The 22,014-nt window shown below is 47.0% G+C and overlaps 1 protein-coding gene across 1 annotated transcript in view; it reads left to right on the top strand.

The window, feature by feature from the left end:
- The first annotated feature begins 5,133 nt into the window (after positions 1-5,133).
- Azin2 (antizyme inhibitor 2) overlaps positions 5,134-22,014 on the top strand; it is a 29,001-nt gene continuing 12,120 nt past the window's right edge. The window contains exons 1-9 of the mRNA XM_013020521.1: positions 5,134-5,288; positions 5,382-5,502; positions 6,182-6,363; positions 8,058-8,231; positions 16,571-16,743; positions 17,522-17,656; positions 18,475-18,640; positions 20,093-20,255; positions 21,334-21,446. Coding sequence (XP_012875975.1) covers positions 6,259-6,363; positions 8,058-8,231; positions 16,571-16,743; positions 17,522-17,656; positions 18,475-18,640; positions 20,093-20,255; positions 21,334-21,446 — 1,029 coding nt within the window. The 5' untranslated portion in view covers positions 5,134-5,288; positions 5,382-5,502; positions 6,182-6,258. The remainder of the gene's footprint in view (positions 5,289-5,381; positions 5,503-6,181; positions 6,364-8,057; positions 8,232-16,570; positions 16,744-17,521; positions 17,657-18,474; positions 18,641-20,092; positions 20,256-21,333; positions 21,447-22,014) is intronic.

Raw genomic sequence — 22,014 nt, 5'->3', positions numbered from 1 at the left:
GCTGATGGGTCTTTCCCTCCCTCTTTCCTTTCTTTCCTCCTTCCCTCCTTCTTTTCTTTATTCCTTCCCTCCCTCCCTCCTTGCTTCTTTCTTCCATCCCACCTTTCTTCCTTTGAGACCTGGTCTATGAATCTCAGAGTAGCTCGGAACTCATGATACTCCTGCCGTTATCGTCTTTAGTGCTGGGACTACAGATGTATACCACCACCCTTAGCTGATGACTTCTTCCAAAGGTGCATTGCTTTGACCTATTTGCTGCCATACTTCAAGGTCTTTTATGCTGGGAAGGGTGGTGGTGGTGGTTCCCAGGCCAGGAGCATCAGCAAATCTATGGAGCTAACTGAATCAGAAACTTGGTGTGTGTGTGTGTGTGTGTGTGTGTGTGTGTGTGTGTGTGCTCTGTGGCCTCACAAGCTTCCCAGGTGGTTCTGATGCCTATCAAAGACAAAGAACCCTGGAGACTGGGACAGAGGCCCAGCTAGTAGGCTCATCCACTGGGTTCTCTGATGGTCTGAAGACAGCAGGGTAGAAAGTATTTTCAGTTGAGTGGCGTGTGTGTGTGTGTGTGTGTGTGTGTGTGTGTTTTATCAAGTTGTAAGAAGTGACTCAGGTCTAGTTGGAGGGAAAGTGTGTGAATTTCTTAACTGGCACATGTTGTACCTGTTTTTCACATTTGTCTGTAGCCCCCAAGAGAATGAAAATAAAAAGAAATCCTGTCAGTAGCTCATGTGTATAATCCTAGCTACTCAGGAGGTTGAGGTCAGAGGACTGAAGTTCAAAGCCAGCCTGGACAGGAACACTGTGAGATTGGTATCTCCAATTAACGACCAAAAAGCTAGAATGGGGCTGTGGCTCAAGTGGTAGAGCACCAGCCTTAAGTGAAAAATACTAAGGGACAGAACATAAGCCTTGAGTCTAAGTCCTAGTATTGGCACAAAACAAAACAAAAATCCCTAACTACAAAGTTTAGCATCTAAGCATATTTGTCAAGGAGAGGGCCATAAAGGCAATTCCCTATTCAGTTAACAACTTGGACTTTGTCTCCTTTGTTCCTGCATAGACAGGCTGCCTAGAGACAGATAACCCACTTATAACTAGATCTCAAAGGTTCCAAGAGCTGGGGTCCTGCGTTCTATTAAGAGGACCCTAGTTAACAAAACCCTGTTTTGAGTTTAGGCTCTGCCACTTACCTGCTGGGTGATTGTGGGCAAATCACTTGGTATTTCTGGGCCTTAGAATCCATTTGTCCCCCAACGGGAGATAGGACACAATTCAACCCAAACTGCTACTGAACACTTCTTTTCATATAGACAAGACATAGATAGAATTGGCCATATCTAGCTGCAAGGGAAGTGGAAGATGTAGGCTTTAGCTGAGTGTATTCCTGTTCCTCTCACCTCTATAAGGCCAAAATACTAAGAAAGCAAGGGAGAGTGGATATGTGTGATGACTGGCAGTCTCTGTCTCAATAGGAAAGATTAGTTCCCCCTTTTAAATGTGAGTACAGTATACCACCAAGTATGGTGGTATATGCCTATAACCCCAGCATGTAAAAGGTGAAATCAAGAGGACTTCAAGTTTCAGGTCATTCTGGGATATATAGCAAGACCCTGCCTCAAATGAACAGCAACAACAATAAAGTCAGTATACCCACTTTAGAATTATTATGCCATAGGGAGAGGTAGACAAAGAAGTAAATAAACATTTATTGAGAAACATGCTGCATAGATGTTGCCAAACAACTGATCGCCAACCCTGCAAGAAAGATGTTTTTACAGACCTATTTTACAGAAAAGAAAATGTGGACTCAATCCTTGATTTGAGTTTATACACCTAATGAGCAGTGACCAGGAATTTTGGTCTGTCAACTAAATTAGATGTGAGATGTGCCCTGGGAATAGGGCATAAGGCCAGAATAAAGAATGAAAGGACCAGACAAAGAGAAAAACTCAGAAGGCCAAAGTAGTGGCTGGACTTCAAGGGAAGACACCAGATTAACTCATAGAAAAGTACTCAGTAAGTACTGCAAACTCCCAAGAGCATCAGTGACCGGAGGCTCTGAAGTCACAGAAGACAGAAGCAGAGATTTGCAATGTAGTCAATTTGGTCTGGAACTTACCATCCTCCTGTCTCAACTTCTTCAGTGCTGGTATTATAGGAGGGAGTACCACACCTGGCAGCCTCAGGACTTTTTGAGGTTGGAGCCATCCACATCTAAAGGATGAAAGCTATTCCTGATCACTGTGCTCTCTGCTTGATAGTAATTGCTAATATGCTTGCATGCTTGCTATAGTATATCTATATATTTATATGAAAATCTTTAACCAAGCACCAGAGGCTCATTCCTGTTATCCCAACTACTCAGGAGGATCAGATCTGAGGATCCTGTCTCAAAGCCAGCCTTCGCAGAAAAAGTCTGTGAGACTCTTAGCTCCAATTAACCAGTAAATACCGGAAATAGAGGTGTGGCTTAAGTGGCCTTGAGCAGAAAAAGCCAAATAAGAGCAAGAGGTTCTAAGTTCAAGTCCTCATATTAACACACACACACACACACACACACAACCATTTTTTCCATCTTAAAAAACCTTCAAAGCCAGGCATCAGTGGCTCATTCCTGTAATCCTAGCTACTCAGTAGGCTGAAATCTGAGGATCACAGTTCAAAGCCAGCCCAGGCAGGAAAGTCCATGAGACTCTTATCTCCAATTAACCACCAGAAAACTGGAAGTGGCACTGTGGTTCAAGGGGTAGAGCGCTCACCTTGAGCTGAAGAGCTGAGGGACAGCATCCCAGCCCAGAGTTCAAGCCCTACGACCAACCAACCAACAAACAACCAACAAAAAAACCCTCCAAGATAGAAAGATGACACTTATTCCATAGTGTTCTATTCTATTGCTGTCTCTTCTTGCTCACATGTCATGATTTTATTTCTTCTTCTAATGTCAGGGTATAACTCAGGGCTTTGTACTCAGTTTGCTTAACTGGCACTTTACCATTTGAGATACACCTCTAGTCTGGCATTTTGCTGGTTAATTGGAGATGGAGCCTCATGGACTTTCCTGTCTAAGCCATTTTTGGATCATGATCCTCTAGATATCAGCCCCTATTATTCTCTCTATATAGCTAGGATTAGAGGCATGAACCACTGGTACTTTGGCACCACTGGTAGTTTCTTTTCTTTTCGTGCTATATAGTAGAGGAAATCCCTTTTCTCTCTTTTTTTCCTCTGTCATCTTTTTTCCTCTCCCTTCCCCTCCTGATCCTTTATCCTCTCTTCTCCTCTACCTCTGAGACACATCCCTGGCTCCTTCTTTCTATTTTTCCAATAATTTTTTTTCTGTTGGTCACGGGTCATTGGTCATGGGTGCTTGAGCTCTTCAGCTCAAGGCTAGTGCTCTACCACTTGAGCCAAGAATTTTTTTTTTTGTCTCTGGGCCTGGGCGCTGTCCCTCAGCTCTTCAGCTCAAGGCTAGCTACTACTTGAGCCACAGTGCCACTTCTGGCTTTTTCTGTTTATATGGTGCTGAGAAATTGCACCCAGGGCCTCATGCATGTGAGGCAAGCACTATACCACTGAGCTATCTTCTCAGCCCTCCAAGAATGTTTTGACTTCTCCTCCTCCTCATCGTCCTCCACCTCCTCCTCCTCCTCCTCCACTTCCTCTTCTTCCTCCTCCTCCTCCTTTCTTTTCTTTTTTCTTCTTTCTTCCTTTTCTTGTCCTGGGGCTTGAACTCTGGGCCTGGGCACTGTCCCTGACCTCTTTGGCTCAAGGCTAGTATTCTACCAACTGAGCCACAGCATTACTTCCAGATTTTTTTCTGAGTAGTTTATTGGAGATAAGGTTCTCATGGACTTTCTGCCCAGGCTGGCTTCAAAACACAATCCTCAGATCTCAGCCTCCTGAGTAGCATTACAGGTGTGAGCCACGGACACTGTTTTTGAATAGCTGTTCAGATGCATTTTTTTGTGTGTGCCAGTCCTAGGGCTTGAACTCAGGACTTGGGTCCTGTCCCGGAGCTTTTGTGCTCAAAGCCAGTGCTCTACCACTTGAGCCCCATCTCAATTTCCAGCTTTTTGGTGGTTAATTGGAGTCTCATGGAGACAGTCTCATGGACTTTCCTGAAGGCTGACTTTGAACTTCAATCCTCAAATCTCAGCCTTCTGAGTAGCTAGTATTACAGGTCCCAGCTTATTTTTTTGAGATGGTTCTGATATGTAGCCCAGGTGGCCTCCAGTTCATGACCTTTCGGACTCATCCTCTTGAGTGTTGGGGTTACATGGTCACCACCACACCGGGCACTTTCAGATATCCCAGGCTCCTCTACTACCGTAAGGAGATAAACTTTCATCCCTGTCTTTGGAATTTACAGAGTAGCCAAGAAATGTTATCATGACAAGAAGTGCAAAACATCGGGAACCTTAGCTACAAGTAGAAAGACTCCAATGAGTGAGATGTCCTGGCAGAAATAAGTGCTATGAGTTATATCGTCTTTTACGGAAGGCTTAAGAGAGGAGGCAACACTATATTGGACTGTGATGGATGAGCAGGAGTTTGTTGGCATTGAAGAAGAGAAATGCTTTGAGACGAGGAAGTCAGTCTCTTAGAGGAGACACATTTTACTTAACGACGGTGAATATGGATCGTCCTGAGTCTGGAAACTCACAAAAAGACTATCTGAACTCCTAAGAGCTGGAGCATGAATTTAAAAAACTGATTTTATTAGAAAACAATACAAGATGACATCCGACTTGGTCTTCGAGGGAGGAACAAATCCTCCACCAGGCCAAGAGAGTTCTGCCGTGACGGAAAAGCCTTCCTGGATTCAGAGTGGCCGTCGTGCGCGATCTCCCAAGATCCAAGATGCAGGATCACAGGTTTCCATCCGCGCAGACGCTCGGAACTCATCGGTGACGGCCCCGCAGTTCCCGATTTCCCAGCGTGGATATCTACACGGAGAGGTCAACGCCGAGGTCTGTGGCGCAGGTTTGCCGAGCTGGCCGGCACAGCTGAATGCTTTATGTCCGAATCGACCAATGGGCTGGCGGCACCCGGTTGCCAAGGATACGGGGCAGGCGGAGGCGGGGTCTGAAGGCCAGGGGCGGGGCCGGGGCGGGGCTTATATAAGCGGGCCGCGGGCGGAAGGCGGGGCGTGGGGTCGGTGGCTGCTGGGCGCGCGGGGCGCAGGCCGCGGGGCCGGAGGCGGGGGGAGCGAGCGAGCGGAGGCGCCGAGGATCCGGTTCACTCGCTGGGGAGACCTATGGGCCGAAGCCGTGTAAATGCGTTTTAAGGCGAGTGCAGGGAGTGGCTTGGGGAACCCCGGGGAGCGAGCACCCGGGGCTCCGGTGCTGACCGGTTCCCGGGCCCCTTTTGCCCCCTCTCAGCAGGGGCCTCGGCTCCGCAACTGCCACTCCTCCTCGGGGTGTTGCACAAGTTTCGAGGTCACCGGCGACCCCCCCTAGCAGCGCGCCTGGCTCTGGCCCCCGCGAAGGAGGACGGGGCTTGGTAAGGGGGTTCGGGGGAGGGGCGGGGCGGGACTTTCGCCCTGCACTCGAGAGGGGTTACCCGGATAGAACCTCGGCTTTCAGCCCTTGCCCGGGAGCCCGCGGACCCCACCCGCTGTGTGGCGACCCCCCTCACCCCCCCGCACCGTGCACGCTTAGGATGATGTAGCACGGCAGGACCAATCGTTTACCAAGCGGGAAACTGAGGCCCCCAGAGCAGTCACGCTGCCGAGAGGGCTCGCCAGCCTCTCAGCTCCAGTTCTTCGGCTGAGAATCTCTGGGCTGGGCCACCGGCGCCCCCTTTAGGTGGGCGTAGCCAGGACCGGGGGGGGGCATCCTGGAAACTTGCACACCTAGGTTTCTCAGGTTTCTTCCTCCGTTGTTTAATCCTTTCCTTTCCAATCCAGACTTTTAGAACTGGAAAGGAGCTCCGAATCCATCCATCCCTTTTACAGATGGGGCAGCTGAGCTCGGGCTGGCGTGACCTGGAGGCATACAATCCCATTGCGGAATCCAAGATTCCTGACCCATCCCCACTCCTCCCAGTGAACCTAGCCCCTCTCTCCCCTCCCAAGTGTGTGCCGGGGAGGGGAGGAGGAGGGGATTGGGTGTGCCTAGATTGGGAGGTGAGCCTGCCCGTAAAGGTCCTTGCATCTCAGCTTCCTCTCCCCCACCCACAGTGTGTTGCATACTTTCTAAGGCGGCTGAGGCGGCAGTTGCTGCCGGGGCTCCATCCAGCCAGTGGCTCCTGGTCGGCATGGCAGGCTACCTGAGTGAATCGGACTTTGTGATGGTGGAAGAGGGCTTCAGCACCCGAGACCTGCTGGAGGAGCTCACTCTGGGGGCCTCCCAGGCCACCACGGTGAGGAGCTGGGAATGGGGATGGGCATCTGTCCAATCCTCTGGAAAAGGACCCTTCATCCTATACACTCACTTATATAGCATGCAGCCTTTGCTTTTGCAAGAGACAGGCTAGTTTTATCTCCACTTCCTTGGACCTTGCCCCCAAAGCCATCGAGTCTCCTGCCTTGATGAACAGCCTCTAACTTTGCAGTTCAGAAATCTGTGTGTTCTCTCTCTCCACCTCCCGCCTCATCTCTAGGTATTACCAAGCTCTCTGAAGTCCACTTCCTTAAATAACCCTCCAAGCAACTCATATAGAACTTATCTTTATAGCCCAGTTCCAGTCTCCCTAAGGGCCCTCTGACCTCAGTTTCATTCCACCCCCTCCAACTGTATTATACATAGCCCTCCTCAAAATCAGAATTCCTTGGCAGTTCCCCATTGCTTCAGGATCAAGTCTACCTCATCAAGTCTACATCAGCCCATTCCCTGCTCCATTCATGTTTCCCAGTGATGAGATACCCTTAATTCACATGCCTTTGCCTGGGGCTGTTCCCTTAGTCTGGAGCATCCTTCTGCTGGCCTCTCCTCTTTACCCATTTGTAGTGTTCCTTACTTCCCATCTGGGTTGCAACATCTTGGCTGCCCCAAGAAGGTTTTATATTTTCTTTTTCCATAGTCGCTAATACCTTTTATTTAAGTGCAAACCTAGCATTTGTTGAAGGGACTTGTAATTAGTTAAGTGTCCATGTTCCTCCAGACCCAAATTAGAGCTAGGTCTCTCTTTGGTCTTCTCTGTCCCTTACCATCACCCCTGGCACCAGTGGGTACCAGTAAGAATGTGTTAATGTGAAACAGGGAGGGTTGGATGATAGGGTCTCATCCACCTCTTCATTCACACTCAGTGTCAGCCACTCTGATGCCCAGTTGACCACAGTGGCAGTGGGATGAGCCCTTGTATGTAAATTCCAGAGGGTTGTGGGCCACAGCTTCTGCCTTCCCCAAACTGACCTTTTTATGGACCAGACAGATGGGTATACTATTCTAATACACATATGCTTTGAAAGCAAAAAATGCAACAGTTAGACGGGCACCAGTGGCTCACACCTGTACTACTAGCTACTCAGGAGGCTGAGATCTGAGGATCATGGTTCAAAGCCAGCATGGGCAGAAAAGTCCCTGTGAGATTCATCTCCAATTAACGAGACTCCTCTCCAATCAACCACTCAAAAAAAATGAAAGTGGTGCTGTGGCTCAAGTGGTAGAACACTAGCCTTGAGCACAAAGAGGCTCAAGGACAACACTCAGGCTCTGAGTTCAAGCCCCACAACAGAGAGGGGGCGGTCGGGACAGTAGTCCTGAGAACCTTCATGACCACTTGCCTTTTGGGCTTGAGGAAGAAGCATTTGAGCTGCAATTTGAAGGTAGATTGGGATTTCTCTAAACCCAGCAGAGAAGGCTTAGAGGTGACAATGTGATCCAGTATGAGTTTTGTCTGCGTTGGTAAAGAAGGTCTATAGTGCAGGATTACAGAGCCTTGAATTCCAGGCCGAGGAGTTTGCCTTCCATTCTCCTAGAGGCTTGGGGAACATCCTCCCCCTTCAATGACAACAGGCTAGAGCTGAACTGGGGGGAGGGGGGAGGAGCATGTATAGGGAGGGAGCTGGGTGTGTGGGTGTGTGTGTGTCTCACATCCATATGCCTCTTGTATAGGATAAGGTTGCTGCCTTCTTCGTGGCTGACCTGGGTGCTGTAGTGAGGAAGCATTTCTGCTTTCTGAAGTGCCTGCCTCGAGTCCGGCCCTTTTACGCTGTCAAGTGCAACAGCAGCCTGGGTGTGCTGAAGGTCCTGGCTGAGCTGGGGCTGGGCTTCAGCTGTGCTAACAAGGTGAGCTCCAGACCCCACCCATGCACTGACCATTAACGCCTGCCAAGTGTGGCCTTGTTGCTGGGGGTGGATCCTGGGGAACAAGAGTGACCTGCAGTTGGCCACTGTCCTTTAGGAAGGTCACCTACCAGGAGGAGGCAGCAGGGAGGAAGGAGGAGGAAATGCATATAGAATTTGTCAGCCTTGACGTTCCAAATTGGATCCTGTATATCCCTAAGTAGAAGTGTCACTTTTTAAAGTAGAGGTTTTAATTTTTTTTTCTTTAAAAAAATTCAGTTGGAAGTTTTATTTTATTTTATTTTTTTGGGGGTCCGGTTGTGGGGCCTGAACTCTGGGCCTGGGTGCTGTCCCTCAGCTCTTCAGCTCAAGGCAAGCGCTCTACCACTTGAGCCACAGCGCCACTCCGGCTTTTTTCTTTTTGCTTATGTGGTGCTGAGGAACCGAACCCAGGGCCTCAGGCATGCAAGGCAAGCGCTCTACCACTGAGCCATCTTCCCAGCCCCCCAGTTGGAAGTTTTAATAGCTATATATGCTATTTTAATTAAAACAAATACTTCTATATTGTTTATTTATTTATTTATTTATTTTTGGTCGCGGGGCCTGCATTCTGGGCTTGGGCGCTGTCCCTCAGCTCTTCAGCTCAAGGCTAGCACTCTACCACTTGAGCATAAACCCCACTTCCGGCTTTTTTCTTTTTGCTTATGTGATGCTGAAGAATGGAACCCAGGGCCTCATGCATGCAAGGCAAGCACTCTACCACTGAGCCACCTTCCCAGCCCCTATAGTTGTTTTTTAATAATCAACCTGTGTGTATTTTTCTTAAGTAATCCTTGTACCATTCTATTGCTGTTGTTGCTGCAAATTCTAACTTGATTTCTGCTATTAATTAGAGGTTAATTTCTTACTGCTGTCTTTTGTGGACTTGGCTTACATACTGTGACTTAGCAGTCATTGAACTAGGGTGTTGTAGCTGACTCTGCTTGGGGGAGGGACTGCTGTAAAGCCAGGCAGACCTTGAGTTGAATGCTTGGTTCATCTACTTTCCTTCGGTCCTTACTAGATTAAAAAAAAAAGCCTTGATCTATGAAGTTTCCTCAAGGTACAGCTTTGGGCACGACTCATTTATTCATTTAGCAAATAATCACTAAACAAATACTGCTGCCAGATATATACTAGGTGAGAATATAGGCCAGAATAAAACAAATTTAAAAAAAGCCTTTCCTTCTTTGAGCTGGTATTCTAAAGAATAAACATACAGTGAAAATGTATAGTGTTATAGGTGGGAAACAGGGAATGCTGAATGACAGTTTGATCCAGGAAGGCTTGCCAGATTTGAATGTAAACCTAAAGGAAGCAGGGGGTCAAGCCAGGTGGAGAAGTAAGGAAGAGCCTGCCAGGTAGAGGAGCTAATAGATGTAGAAGCCTGAGGTTGAAGCAAGTCTCTAGGCAGTGGTTTGTGACATTGGCACTGCCATCATTCACAACTAGTCATGATGGTTCTGAGGCAAACCCCTTTTAACTCCCGAGTTGGTAGTATGGCTTAGATGTTGTGAGGAGAGTTCTAGAAAGTATTCCCAGAGGAGAAGGGAGGAAAGCCAGCCAGGGAAGAATGACAGGGCTGGAGCCACAGCTGAGGGACAAGTGTGTATAGGATAAGAAGCTCAGAATGTGTAAACTAACCTTTGCCAAAGGCCGAATGCTTTTGCTCTTTGCTGTTTATAGTCTATGAGCCTCCTCTTCTGGCCCTGGCTTTTTTACAACTTGTTTCATGTGTCTATTACATGAAAATCTATGAGGCACTCAGAGGAGACTCTGCAGAGCCAGAGCTTTGCCCTCTTTGCTGCCTTCCATGACCTGGTGGGCCTCCCTGCAGAGTTACAAGGGACAGTATCCAAACCGCACTAAGTAGAATCCTGGTGAATGGCTGGTCCTCTAGTCTCAGGGACTGGCTTCCTAAGGGCACAGCTATTGGGCATAGAAGTCATTGAAGACAGTAGGGGACAGTAGAAGCTTCTACTGTTGGTTGACTGCAGCTGCTGGGCCCGGCACTTTGCCAAGCCTTTTCTGTGCATGATCTCACTTTATTCTTGCAAAAACCCCGTGAGGTGATTACTGGGATTCAGACAACAGTTCTGGGAAGATACATTGAACATAGAAGGGAAGGCAGAGATCGAGTGACTCACTAGGGTTATGCACTGGGAGGTGACAGCCTGAATTTACCAATGTGGTCCTCTCAGCCTCTATTACTGTTGTCTATTCTAAGATCCTCAGGGAGGATGTGGCTGAGCTGGCACTTGTCCAGTGAGGGACACCTTGCCCTCATTTTTCATCAAGGGCAAGAGGCCTAAGCCCCATCCCTGGAGTGGGGGTATGCGGACTTTTTGGTGCAGTTACTAAGATAAGAGATGGCTCCTGGAATTCCCTTGCCCCTGTGCTGGAGAATATGGTAGGCAAATACTTTCCCACTGGGCTCCATCCCCAGGTACCTGAATTAGAACTTTTTCTAATGGTGTATGTCTGCCCTCTTGTGGCCAGTTTTAGTGATTGGTCATGCATAATGGCACCACGGCTTTCTGGATGTTGACCAATGAGCTTGGCTTGATCTAAGGCTCCTGGAAGGACAGACACACATTGGACAGACTCCAGGGCTAGAGAGACACAGGCTATAGCTTGGCAAAGGGACGCTGGCTTACCAGACCTCTTTCCTGAGTAACTTGTGTCGTACATTTCACCCTCCTCCACTCCTTGCTCTTTTTTGCCTAGGTCCCTTGCCCTTTTTCCACTTAAAAACAAAACAACAAAAAAGCCTTCCTTTGATAACAGCTGCCTCCAATACAAACGCTCCTTCAGCCCTGCTTCCCAGCCTCTACTCTTACTCCTCCAACGAATTTCCTCTAATCAAAAGTACCCAGGAGCCTCTAGGATTCAACAAATACTTTATGTTCAACAGTAATTGTGAACTATTCAACTAATACATCGATTCATTCACCCACAGAGAAAATGAGACACGAGCTTTATATCTCCATAGATAATCACACATCGTGGGTTTGGTGGGTATATAGCACTTCAAAATACACAAAGTGTCCAGAGAAAGTATTTAAAATATTTTGGGATTTTGTAACATTCCTGGTATGCATCATGTTCCACAATAACTTTAAACCCAGCAGGTTTTGGAGCTCTGCCCTGTGGATGTGGATGGATTTGGACCTGGGCTGAAGGACAGTCCTTGATTTTCTTCATCTCTCTTATCAACATTCAGCAGGGCATTCTTTTTTTTTAAGTACTTAATAATAAAATACACTCCCAGTTTTAAAGACTAAAGTGGTACCTAGGATGAGCGTGAACATTGCTCCAGATCTGCCTGCTCCCCCCGCCCCCCCCAGGCCCTCCCCCTGCCACTGAGGCTTCCAATAGGGCTCACATTCAAGTTCTGACCCCCACAGCACTGTCTTTCCCCTACTTCCAATCACACCTTGGTCCACCTGTCTCTCATTTTGTTGTACTGCATCATAAACCCTCCCTTCATACTTCTGACTACTTGTCATTCTACCATGGATCAGAGTCCATTTTTGACTGCTGGTATTCCCCACAGCCTGAACACTGTGAACAGTCCAAGACCCTGGCTGCTTTCTTCACTTGTTTGCATCATACAGGTCAATGGATGATCGAAAGATAACCTGCCACTGGAAACTGAGATCTGTCCGTTACTTTCTCAGCTATGCCATTATAAGCTGTGTAACTTTGGATAGTCACGTAACCTCTCTGAGCCTCAGCTTCCCACTTCATATGATTATGAAGATTGAATGAGAGTGTAGATGCAATTTCTGTGCAAAGAGTGACACATAGTAAGCCTTCCTGGAATGATATGCGTATTTACTAATCAAGGCCCAATCACAGCTTCTCAGTGCCAGCATTGCTCTTTTCACTCACTGTGCAAAAAACCCATTTGCCCAATCACCCAAACTCTGGATGGGGGCACATTTGCCTCAGGGAAGTGAGCTTTATGGCCATAAGTCCAACCCTGGAGATCGGCATTTGTGTCCCCCATGTTGTTCATTGACTGTCATCACAGGCAACAGACCCAAGACAGGTTTTTCCTCTATGAAATGTGGCCAGATAATACTTCCTAGGATACTTAAAGGAGCTATAAAATAATGCATATAAATACCTGGTGCTGGAAAGTTACCAAATCCAAATTCATCTTAGGATGGTTACAAATGGCTCTTCTGTCTCCTACCATGTTTCAAGATTGGCTCTCCTGACTTGTCCCCTTTTCGTGGTGAGTCAGACCTTGGTATGGACATTGCTTTTGCCAGGTAGCTGCTTCATAGCCTTAGCATGTTTCTTTCTCTGTAGAATAGAGCTTATACCATTCCAATAGGTTGCAAATCCAGTGTTCCCCTGATTTGTCCTATCCTAGCCACGCACATTCACTTTGGCACGTCTGTGGTTGCTTTCATGCCACCATGGCCGTTAGGTAGTCATGGCAGAGACTGTATGGCTTGCAAAACCTGCAACATTAACATGAGCCCTGTAGAGAAAATTTTCTCTAGCATCGAGGAACTTCCTGAGACTACACCCCTCCCCTCTTATCTCTGGCCTTATAATGCAAAAAACAAGCTGCACCATGTCATATAAAGGGAGGAAAGGCTGGATGTGGAGCTCTGGGGTAGAGCATCTGCCTAGCATGCATGAGGCCCTGGGTTCATCCTAGGCACCACAAATAAACAAGCCAGATGCTAGCAGCTCACATTTGTAATCCTAGCTACTCAGGAGGCAGAGATCTGAGGATTTCAGGTGGAAGCCAACCGAGACAGGAAAGTCTATGAGACTTTTTTTTAAATAAGTTTTTTATTGTGAAAATACTGTACAGAGGGGTTACAATCAAGGTAATGAGTACATTTCTTATCAAGCATTGTTGCCTCCTCCTTTGTTTTTCCCCTACCATCCCTTCTCTCCCAGCTCCACAACTACTTTCCCCCCTTCCCGGGAATGACCAAAATGCTGGAGGTGGAGGTATGACTTAAGTGGTAGTGCTCCAGCTTTGAGCAAAAAAAGCTAAGAGAGAGCATGGGGCCCCAAGTTCAAGCCCCACTACTAGCACAAAAACAAAACAAAAACAAAACAACACCAGAAAGGTAAGGAGGAAGAGGAAGCCCTGGGGAGAAGGCTGTGTGGACTCACCCAGCACAGCTCCCCATACAGCACAGACCTTGGGAACTGAGTTGATCTGTGGCAGAAATACTCTTCATCTTGTAGACTTTCAAGTATACCAAATAACATTGTGATTTCTTTACTTAATAAGTTAATAATAGTTATATGTTTGTAGTATGCACATGATGTTTGGTGATTTTTTAAATTTTTTTTTCCTTTTTTCTTTCTGGTCCTGGGGCTTGAACTTGGGGCCTGGGTTTGTCCCTGAGCTTCTTTAGCTAGCGTTCTACCACTTGAGCCACAGCATCACTTCCAACTTTTTCTGAATGGTTTATTGGAGATAAGAATCTCACAGACTTTCCTGCTCCCAGTGGCTTCAGACTGTGATCCTCAGATCTCAGAGTAGTTAGGATTATAGGTGTGAGCTGCCTGTGCCTAGCTCACACATGATTTTTTGATATATGTATAAGTTGCTGAGTGGCTAAATCAAATTGACACATGAATGAATCACATTTTGTTGTATTTTTGTGATGAGAAAACCTAAGTTCTTCCTTTTTAGCAATTCCTAAATATGTAGTACTCTGCTGCTACCTATTGTCACTATCATGTAAAGATCAGTCCTAAACTTATTCCTTTTAGCTGGAACTGGATATTCATTTACTCACATCTCCTCATGATTCCACCTCCCCTAACAGGCAATGACTATCCACTCTGCTTCTCTGAGTTTGACTTTGTAGATTCTGTATATAAGTGAGATCATGTAGTTTTGGTCTTTCTGTGTATGGCTTATTTCACTTAATTTAATATTCTTCTAGATTCGTTTATGTTGTCACAGATGACAGAACTTTCTTCTTTTTCAAGGTGAAATGTAATATTCCATTGCGTGCATGTACTACTTTTTCTTTTTCTTTTTGCTTTCTTTTTTTTTTTGCCAGTCCTGGGACTTGAACTCAGGGCTTGGGTGCTGACCCTGAACTTCTTTTGCTCAAGGCTAGCACTCTACCACTTTGAGCCATAGCCCCACTTCTGGCTTTTTCTGTGTATGTGGTGCTGAGGAATTGAACCCAGGGCTTCATGTATGCGAAGCAAGCACTCTACCACTAGGCCACCTTCCTGGCCCTGCACTGCCTTGTTGTTTTTTTTTTTTAACCTTTCTTTATTCCTTCTCCCCCGCCCCCCCCCCGCCTTTTTTTCTTTTTTCTTTTTGAGCACTAGGGTTTGAGTCCAACGCTTCATATTTTCCAGGCAGGCACGCCTGTACTTTAGTACTTTGTACTTTGTACTTTAGTAATTTTCCAAATAGAGTCTCATTTTTGCTTAGGCTACAGTGGATAGCGATCCTCCTGTTCAAATTTATCACATAGGATCACAAGTGCATATCATTATACTCAAATTATTGCTTGAGATAGGGACTTGCTAACTCTGCCTGGGCTGGCCTTGAACCATGAGCCTTCTGATTTATATTTCCCAAGTACCTAGGATTCAAAATATGAATCACAGGCCTACTTCTTTTATTTAGCTTTTCCTTTTGTCTCTTTCTTTCCTTCCTTTATTTCTTTTCTTTCTTTCCTTCTTTCTTTCTTTCACCAGTCCTGGGCATTGTCCCTGAGCTTCATTTGCTCAAGACTAGCATCCTACCACTTGAGCCATAGCACCACTTCTGGCTTTTTCTATTCATGTGGTACTGAGTGCATGCTAGGCAAGCACTCCAACACTAAGCCATATTCCCAGTCCAGATTTTTATTTTCTTTACTGTTTATTTTTCTATTTTTGAGACAGGGTCTCATGTGTAGTTCAGGCTGGCCTTAGGCTTGCTATGGGCTTGGGCTGGCCTTGAACTCCCTATTCTCTTGCCTCAGCCTCCCACTATTCCTAGCTATACCACATTTTCCTTTTATTTCTTTCCTTCCTTCCTTCCTTCCTCCCTCCCTCCCCCTCTCCCTTCCTCCGTCCCTTCTTCCCTCCTTTCTTTTCTTTCTTTCTTTCTCTCTTTCTTTTTCTTTTCTTTTCTTTTTTTTTAGGTCTGGTCGTGGGGCCTGAACTCTGGGCCTGGGCGCTGTCCCTCAGCTCTTCAGCTCAAGGCTAGCGCTCTACCACTTGAGCCACAGCGCCACTTCCGGCTTTTTTCTTTTTGCTTATGTGGGGCTGAGGAATCGAACCCAGGGCCTCAGGCATGCAAGGCAAGCGCTCTACCACTGAGCCATCTTCCCAGCCCCTTCTTCCTTTCCTTCCTTCCTTCCTTCCTTCTCTTTCTTCCTTTCTTTCTTCCTTCCTTTCTTTCTTTCTCTTTCTTTCTTCTTTCTTTCTCATTTCTTTCTTTCTTCCTTTCTTTCTTTCTACCAGTCCTGTGGCTTGATCTTTTTGCTTAAGCTAGTGCTCTATCACTTGAGACACAGCTCCACTTCCAGCTTTATTTTTGGTAGTTTAGTGGAGATGAGTCTCACAGACTTACCTGCCTGGGATGGCTTCAAATAGTGATCCTGAGATCTTAGCCTTCTGAGTAGCTAGGATTAATAGATGACTTTTAAAAAGATATCTGATAATGAATATACTGATTTTGTTAGGATGTGATTTTGGCAGTATTGGGATTTGAACTTAGGGCCTCATGCTACCTATGCAGATACTCTAACTGCTGACTCATGTCTCCAGACCTGATTCTTTGCTGATTATTTTTGCTGGATTGTACCTTAGTGCAATCTACCCTCGTTAGAATTTGTAATATAGGTAGCTAGGCTAATAGGAACACTCCAGCTTGCCTGGCTCTTTGTTGAGAAGGAGGTCTCATGGATTTTTTTTTCTGCCCAACTAGGCCTAGAATTGCTATCTCAACAATCTCAACTTCTCAAGTCGCTGGGATTATGGTGTCAGCCAGCGGTGGCACACAGCATTAGAATGTGATGTTTTACTGCCAAGGAATTATAATAATATCTATTTGCCCCGTATTTGCTGTGAGCTGGCTCCCTGGAATTGTGCAGTGCACTCCCCATGTGCTGTATGTAGCCTGTCAGGGAGTGGTGGATCACAATAAAGTCCTAATGGTTGTGACTCTGCTGTCTTAAAGGGCTACCCACTTGTTATGGGCCTCCCCAGTAGCAACTAAGACTTTACCCCTTTATGTGCTTCGTTGTGCTCCATGGTCCAATAGGCCCTGGTGCCTTCTTACCTCTTTTCTTGGGACCCCACAGGCAGAGATGGAGTTGGTCCAGCGTATTGGTGTCCCTGCCAGTAAGATCATCTACACCAGTCCCTGTAAGCAAATTGCACAGATCAGGTATGCTGCCGAGCATGGGGTACAGCTGCTGAGTTTCGACAATGAGATGGAGCTGGCAAAGGTGGTGAGGAGCCACCCCAGTGCCAAGTAAGCCAAGAACTACTCAAAGGGTCGGGGAGGCAGGCAGGGATACTGGATGAGGGCAGTGGAGTGAAGGGACCCAAGGAATGAATAGAACATGGGGAGGGCATAAATGGAAAGCTGCAGAAGCAGATGCATGGGTGTCAGGAACAGCAGGGGGCATCAGAGGGATAAGCAGAAATTTGCTGTGCCTCAAATGTGCCGTGTGTGTGTGTGTGTGTGTGTGTGTGTGTGTGTGTGTGTGTGTACACATTATGGGGAAGGGACACAATGGATGACACACTGGCCATGGAGCAGGTACCTGAAGCAAATAGATTCTGGAAGGGTCTAAGACTGGTCATCTTGCTCTGGTTGGCTTTTACTGCTTCCTTGGCATCCTGGGGACCCAGAGAGGGTTAGGGGTAGGTTGCATGGTGGGCTACTCTGGTTCACCCAAAGCAGCTTCCATCATGTTATTGGGGCCCACTGTGAGATTTTGATTCCTTTCATCCATCGTGGGTTTGAAAACTGCTTGGAGTGGAGCCAATTTGGAGGATTGGAGCTGTCTAGAGGAGACCTTATGGGGCTGGGGTGGTCAGGGGCTATGGGAATGGGTCCTGGGTTGTTTAGAGACTGGGTTGAACAGGACTTAGAGATGAACTGATATACAGGTAGAGGAGGGAGCAGGATTTCTGTGTGCCCAGTAGGACCCGAGCCATGTGGTTCACAGCCCTGGTTTCTCAGGAGATGTGGCAGGAGTGGGACAGGTGGGGCCTACCCTCTTCCATGTACTGTGTCTCCTCAGGATGGTTCTGTGCATTGCTACTGATGACTCCCGCTCCCTGAGCTGCCTGAGCTTGAAGTTTGGGGCACCTCTGAAATCCTGCAGACACCTGCTTGAAAATGCCAAGAAGAGCCACATGGAGGTGGTGGGTGTGAGGTGTGCGCTGGGAGCCCTCCCCCACTCCCACCCACGCCACACCCGCTGTCTCTTTCCCGGGAATTAGTCATGCTGCATAAAACTTTTCCCCCAAAGGTTGGGCCTGGAATTCTGTCAGTTGGGAATTTCCTCTTTTTTGAAAGGAGGTTTCTAGATGTTCCCCTGCCCTAGCCCCACAGTCCAGAAGGTCTTGCCCATCCCACTCCCCCCCTGGCCCCCCATTGCCCCTCCATCCCCCCCTCTAGTCTCCCAGTCCCCCTCCCACACCTGGCCTGGAGGGAGTTGAACCAGCCTATAGGCAAAGGTTGTACAGCCAGGCTCTGGAACTGCCTTTTTTTTTTCTTTTCAAGGATATGGAATAACAATGGTCAATTATATAGCTTCATTTATTTAGTTTAGTCATTATTCATTTATTCATTATTACTTCCCACACTGCTGAGAGTCTCATCTCCATCATTCCACAGCCTGTGCTACAGGCACTTATCCTTGCTTAGTAGACAGGGAGACATGTAAAGGTCAAGCTTCGGTGGCTTGTCCAGGCCTTACACTGACAGGTACTCCAAGTCTGGATACCTTGGGGCCCTGGCTCTCCGATTCCAAAAGTTTCTCTCTCAGGGAAGCATTGAAGGGTGGAAGGAGCACCAAGTGCCTCCTGTCTACTCCTCACTTGCCATATGGCTCTTTGCCATCCATTTAATGTGTTAGGTGTCAGTCACTGTACCTGTAGCATGGGCACATTGTCCCATGCATCTGTTCAGGGCTGAGGTGGTGGCACCTGGGGCTCTGAATGTAAGCTGAGGCTCTTCTTCCCTTCCCAGTTTTCATGTTGGCAGTGGCTGTCCTGACCCTCAGGCCTATGCTCAGTCCATCGCAGATGCCCGGCTTGTGTTTCAAATGGGTGCCGAGCTGGGCCACACGATGCACATTCTGGACCTTGGTGGTGGCTTCCCTGGCATAGAGGGAGCCAAAGTGAGACTTGAAGAGGTAATCCTGGGCTGGAGTCTCTTGCTGGGCTCTTTGGGTGGGGAGTGGGGAGAGGCTGCAGGGCAGGGAGAGTAGAATGATTTTAGGACCTAACTTGATTGTGTTACCACTTATTAATCCTGTTGTTATCACTGAGTAAACTGGAACTCATAGAGGTTTCAGTTTCCTGACACCACCAGCCCATGAACTTAACCAGCCTATTTGAGGCTTAGCCAATATATGGGCATGTGACTGTGTTCCTTGAGGATCTGAGTATGTCCTATTCACCCTCTGACAGGCTAGGGAGAAATCTAGTAGAGAAAGGAAGACCCACCTGTGAAATGAGGGTAAGAAAAATGTGCAATAGCAGTCCCTACTCTAATTACTAAGGGCACTGCTCCTTAGAAACAGACTGCTTCTAAAATCTCCACATTTAGGAACTGATCATCTGAGACAGTTCAGGAAAGGATATAAATAATTAGCTTCATGGCTCACTCCTGTAATCCTAGCCATGGAGGAGGCTGAGATCTGAGGATAACAGTTCAAAGCCAGCCCAGGCAGGAAGTCCTTGAGACTCTTATCTCCAGTTAACCACCAAAAAGCCAGAAGTAGAGTTGTAGCTCGAGTGGTAGAGCACCAGCCTTGAGCAAAAAAGCTATGGAACAGTGCTCAGGCTCTGAATTCAATCCAAGCTGGCTCATACTTAACACACACACACACACACAAACACACACACACACACACACACCATAACAAAAGAATATACACACAGCCAGGCACTGGTGGCTCATGCCTGTAATCCTAGCTACTCAGGAGGCTGAGCTCTGAGGCTCTGCCAGCCTGGGCAGGAATGTCTGTGAGACTCATATCTTCAATTAGCTACCTAAAAACTAGAAGTGGCACTGTGGCTCAAGTGGAAGAGCACTAGCCTTGATCTGAAGAGCTCAGGGACAGTGCCCAGGTCCAGAGTTCAAGCCCCACAACTGACCAAAAAAAAAAAAAGAATATGCACACAGTTCCCATCATATTTATAATAAAAATTGTGTTTGCAGATTGGGCATAGAAATAATTAATAGAACTACTCTTTTAAAAAGTCCACAATGTTTAGATTTATCTGGATAATAGAATTAGAAACATTTATCTTTTTATTTATCTATATTTTAATTTTTTCTATAATGTATTATTAACTGGTTATTTGTGAAAGAATGATCTACATCATGGCTTCTGGAATCTGGTCCCCAAGCATTACAGTAAGTGCTCCTTCCCATTGTGGGGTGTTGAGGAGGGTATCCACCAAGCCTTGTCCCCCTTCTGCCTTTCTGGCTGGCTGTCCCCAGTTACCAGCTGGGCCTTAGCAGCTGCCAAGTTCTTCCTAAAATCAAAACAACTCTCAAGAAATAGACTTGGATCAGTAGCAAGTCTGCACCAGAAACACCACATTTCAAGCACACAATTGTTCCCCACCCCCACCAGATTGGTTCTGTGATCAATTCAGCTTTGGACCTATACTTCCCTGAGGGCTGTGGTGTGGACATCCTTGCAGAGCTGGGACGCTACTACGTGACCTCCGCCTTTACTGTGGCAGTCAGCATCATCGCCAAGAAGGAAATTCTCCTGGACCAGCCCGGCAGGGAAGGTAGGTATTTGGTGGGCAGCAGAGCCCTGTTCTGCCCTGAGGCTGGCAGCAGAGGGGTAGGGGGTAATGAGCAGTTTTGGATGCAGTGACAGGTTGGGGAAATCTGGGTAAGGGGACTTGCTGAAGGGAGCTGTATTGTCTTTCCTTCTCATCCTCAAACAATATTTAGCATTTTTTCTCTAGGTGTGTTCAAATTCTGTGCAGGTTGAGATCAGAACATTAGGGAGGGGAGATACTCTTTTGATCCCATTTGACAGATGGGGAAACAGAGTCAGAAGGAATACAGAGGTGAAGCCTGCATTTGACCCCATATCTATCTTCTCTATGAAGTACAGGCTCAAAAATCATATTTGTTTAAGTCCATTTTACAGATGACAGAATGTAGGTTGGGAGAGGTTGAGTCACCAACTCAAGGTCATTCAACTGGTAAAGAATAAAGTTCAGGGCCTGCTGACTCAGAGCTGTGTGCCCCACACTGCCAACATCAGTGTTCCTCCTTGCCTGCTCCAGGTAGATTAGACCTACCTGAAGGATCTTTCAGAAGCTTGTGAGTGGCAAGTGTCAGGGAATCTGGTCTCTTAGCTGAGGGGGATGGGGGGAAGATAATATACTTTGTAGAGGGGTGGTGGGCTCTAGTTAGAATGGTGTGTGTGTGTGTGTGTGTGTATGCACAAGCACATGCATGTGTACATGTGGGTGCACATATTGACATTCGTCTAGCCATCTCTATAAACCTAGGAGACTGTCCTGTCTAGTCCACCCAGGAGCCAGGAAACCTGGCTTCTTGTTTCATAGCATTTCCTGTTATGTGCTTCCTTCTTGGAAGGAAGGCAGGCCTGCTCTTCTGCCTTTGCTGGTGCCTTTAGGGGCTCAGGTGCAGAGAAGTGTGTTCTGGCAGAGAGTTTTGGCTGCAAAGGATAGTGTTCCCACTGTGGCAGTGAACCCTTGTCACTATGATGGCCGTTGGTGAGGAAAAGGCAGCTCTGTTGCTCTTGCTGAGCCACCATGGTTCCAGCGACCTACTGCCAGGCCCCTCACTTTCTGCTTGTACTCCTCCTGTCACCTCCTTTCCCTGCAGAGGAAAATGGCTCCACCCCCAAGACAGTTGTGTACCACCTTGATGAGGGCGTGTATGGGATCTTCAACTCAGTCCTGTTTGACAACATCTGCCCTACCCCCATCCTGCAAAAGGTGAGCCTACCCTTATGGGTCTCTTTACATTGTGTGTGTGTGTGTGTGCCTTTCAATAACATCTCGTGTTTATATCTCATTCTGTTCATTCTCTTCAGAGGAGCAAACTTAAGGCCTTGACATGCTAGGCAAGCATTCTAACACTGAGCTACACACCAAGCCACATATTTTTACTTTTTTAAAAATTAGACACAGGACTGAGGATATAGTTTAATCATAGAGCACTTGCCTGACATGCATGAGGCCCTGGGTTAATCTTCCCTCAAAAAGTAGAAAAAAATGGACAGAAAGAGGCTAGGTGTGGTGCATGCCTATAATCTCCGCCTTCAGGAGGCTGAGGCAGGGGGATCTTGTCTGGTATTTGATGCCAATCTAGGCTTCATAATGAGATCCTTTCTCAAAAAAGAAAAAGACAACAAGGTTAAATATTATATTTCCTTTTATTCTTTTAGAAAATTCATTTTAGGAGCTGGGAAGGTGGCTCAGTGGTAGAACGCTTGCCTTGCATGCCTGAGGCCCTGGGTTCGATTCCTCAGCACCACATAAGCAAAAAGAAAAAAGCCAGAAG

The sequence above is a fragment of the Dipodomys ordii genome, unplaced genomic scaffold (genome assembly GCF_000151885.1).
Source record: "Dipodomys ordii isolate 6190 unplaced genomic scaffold, Dord_2.0 Scaffold51, whole genome shotgun sequence".
Classification (NCBI taxonomy): Eukaryota; Metazoa; Chordata; class Mammalia; order Rodentia; family Heteromyidae; genus Dipodomys; species Dipodomys ordii.
This window is presented reverse-complemented; position numbering and strand designations above follow the sequence as displayed.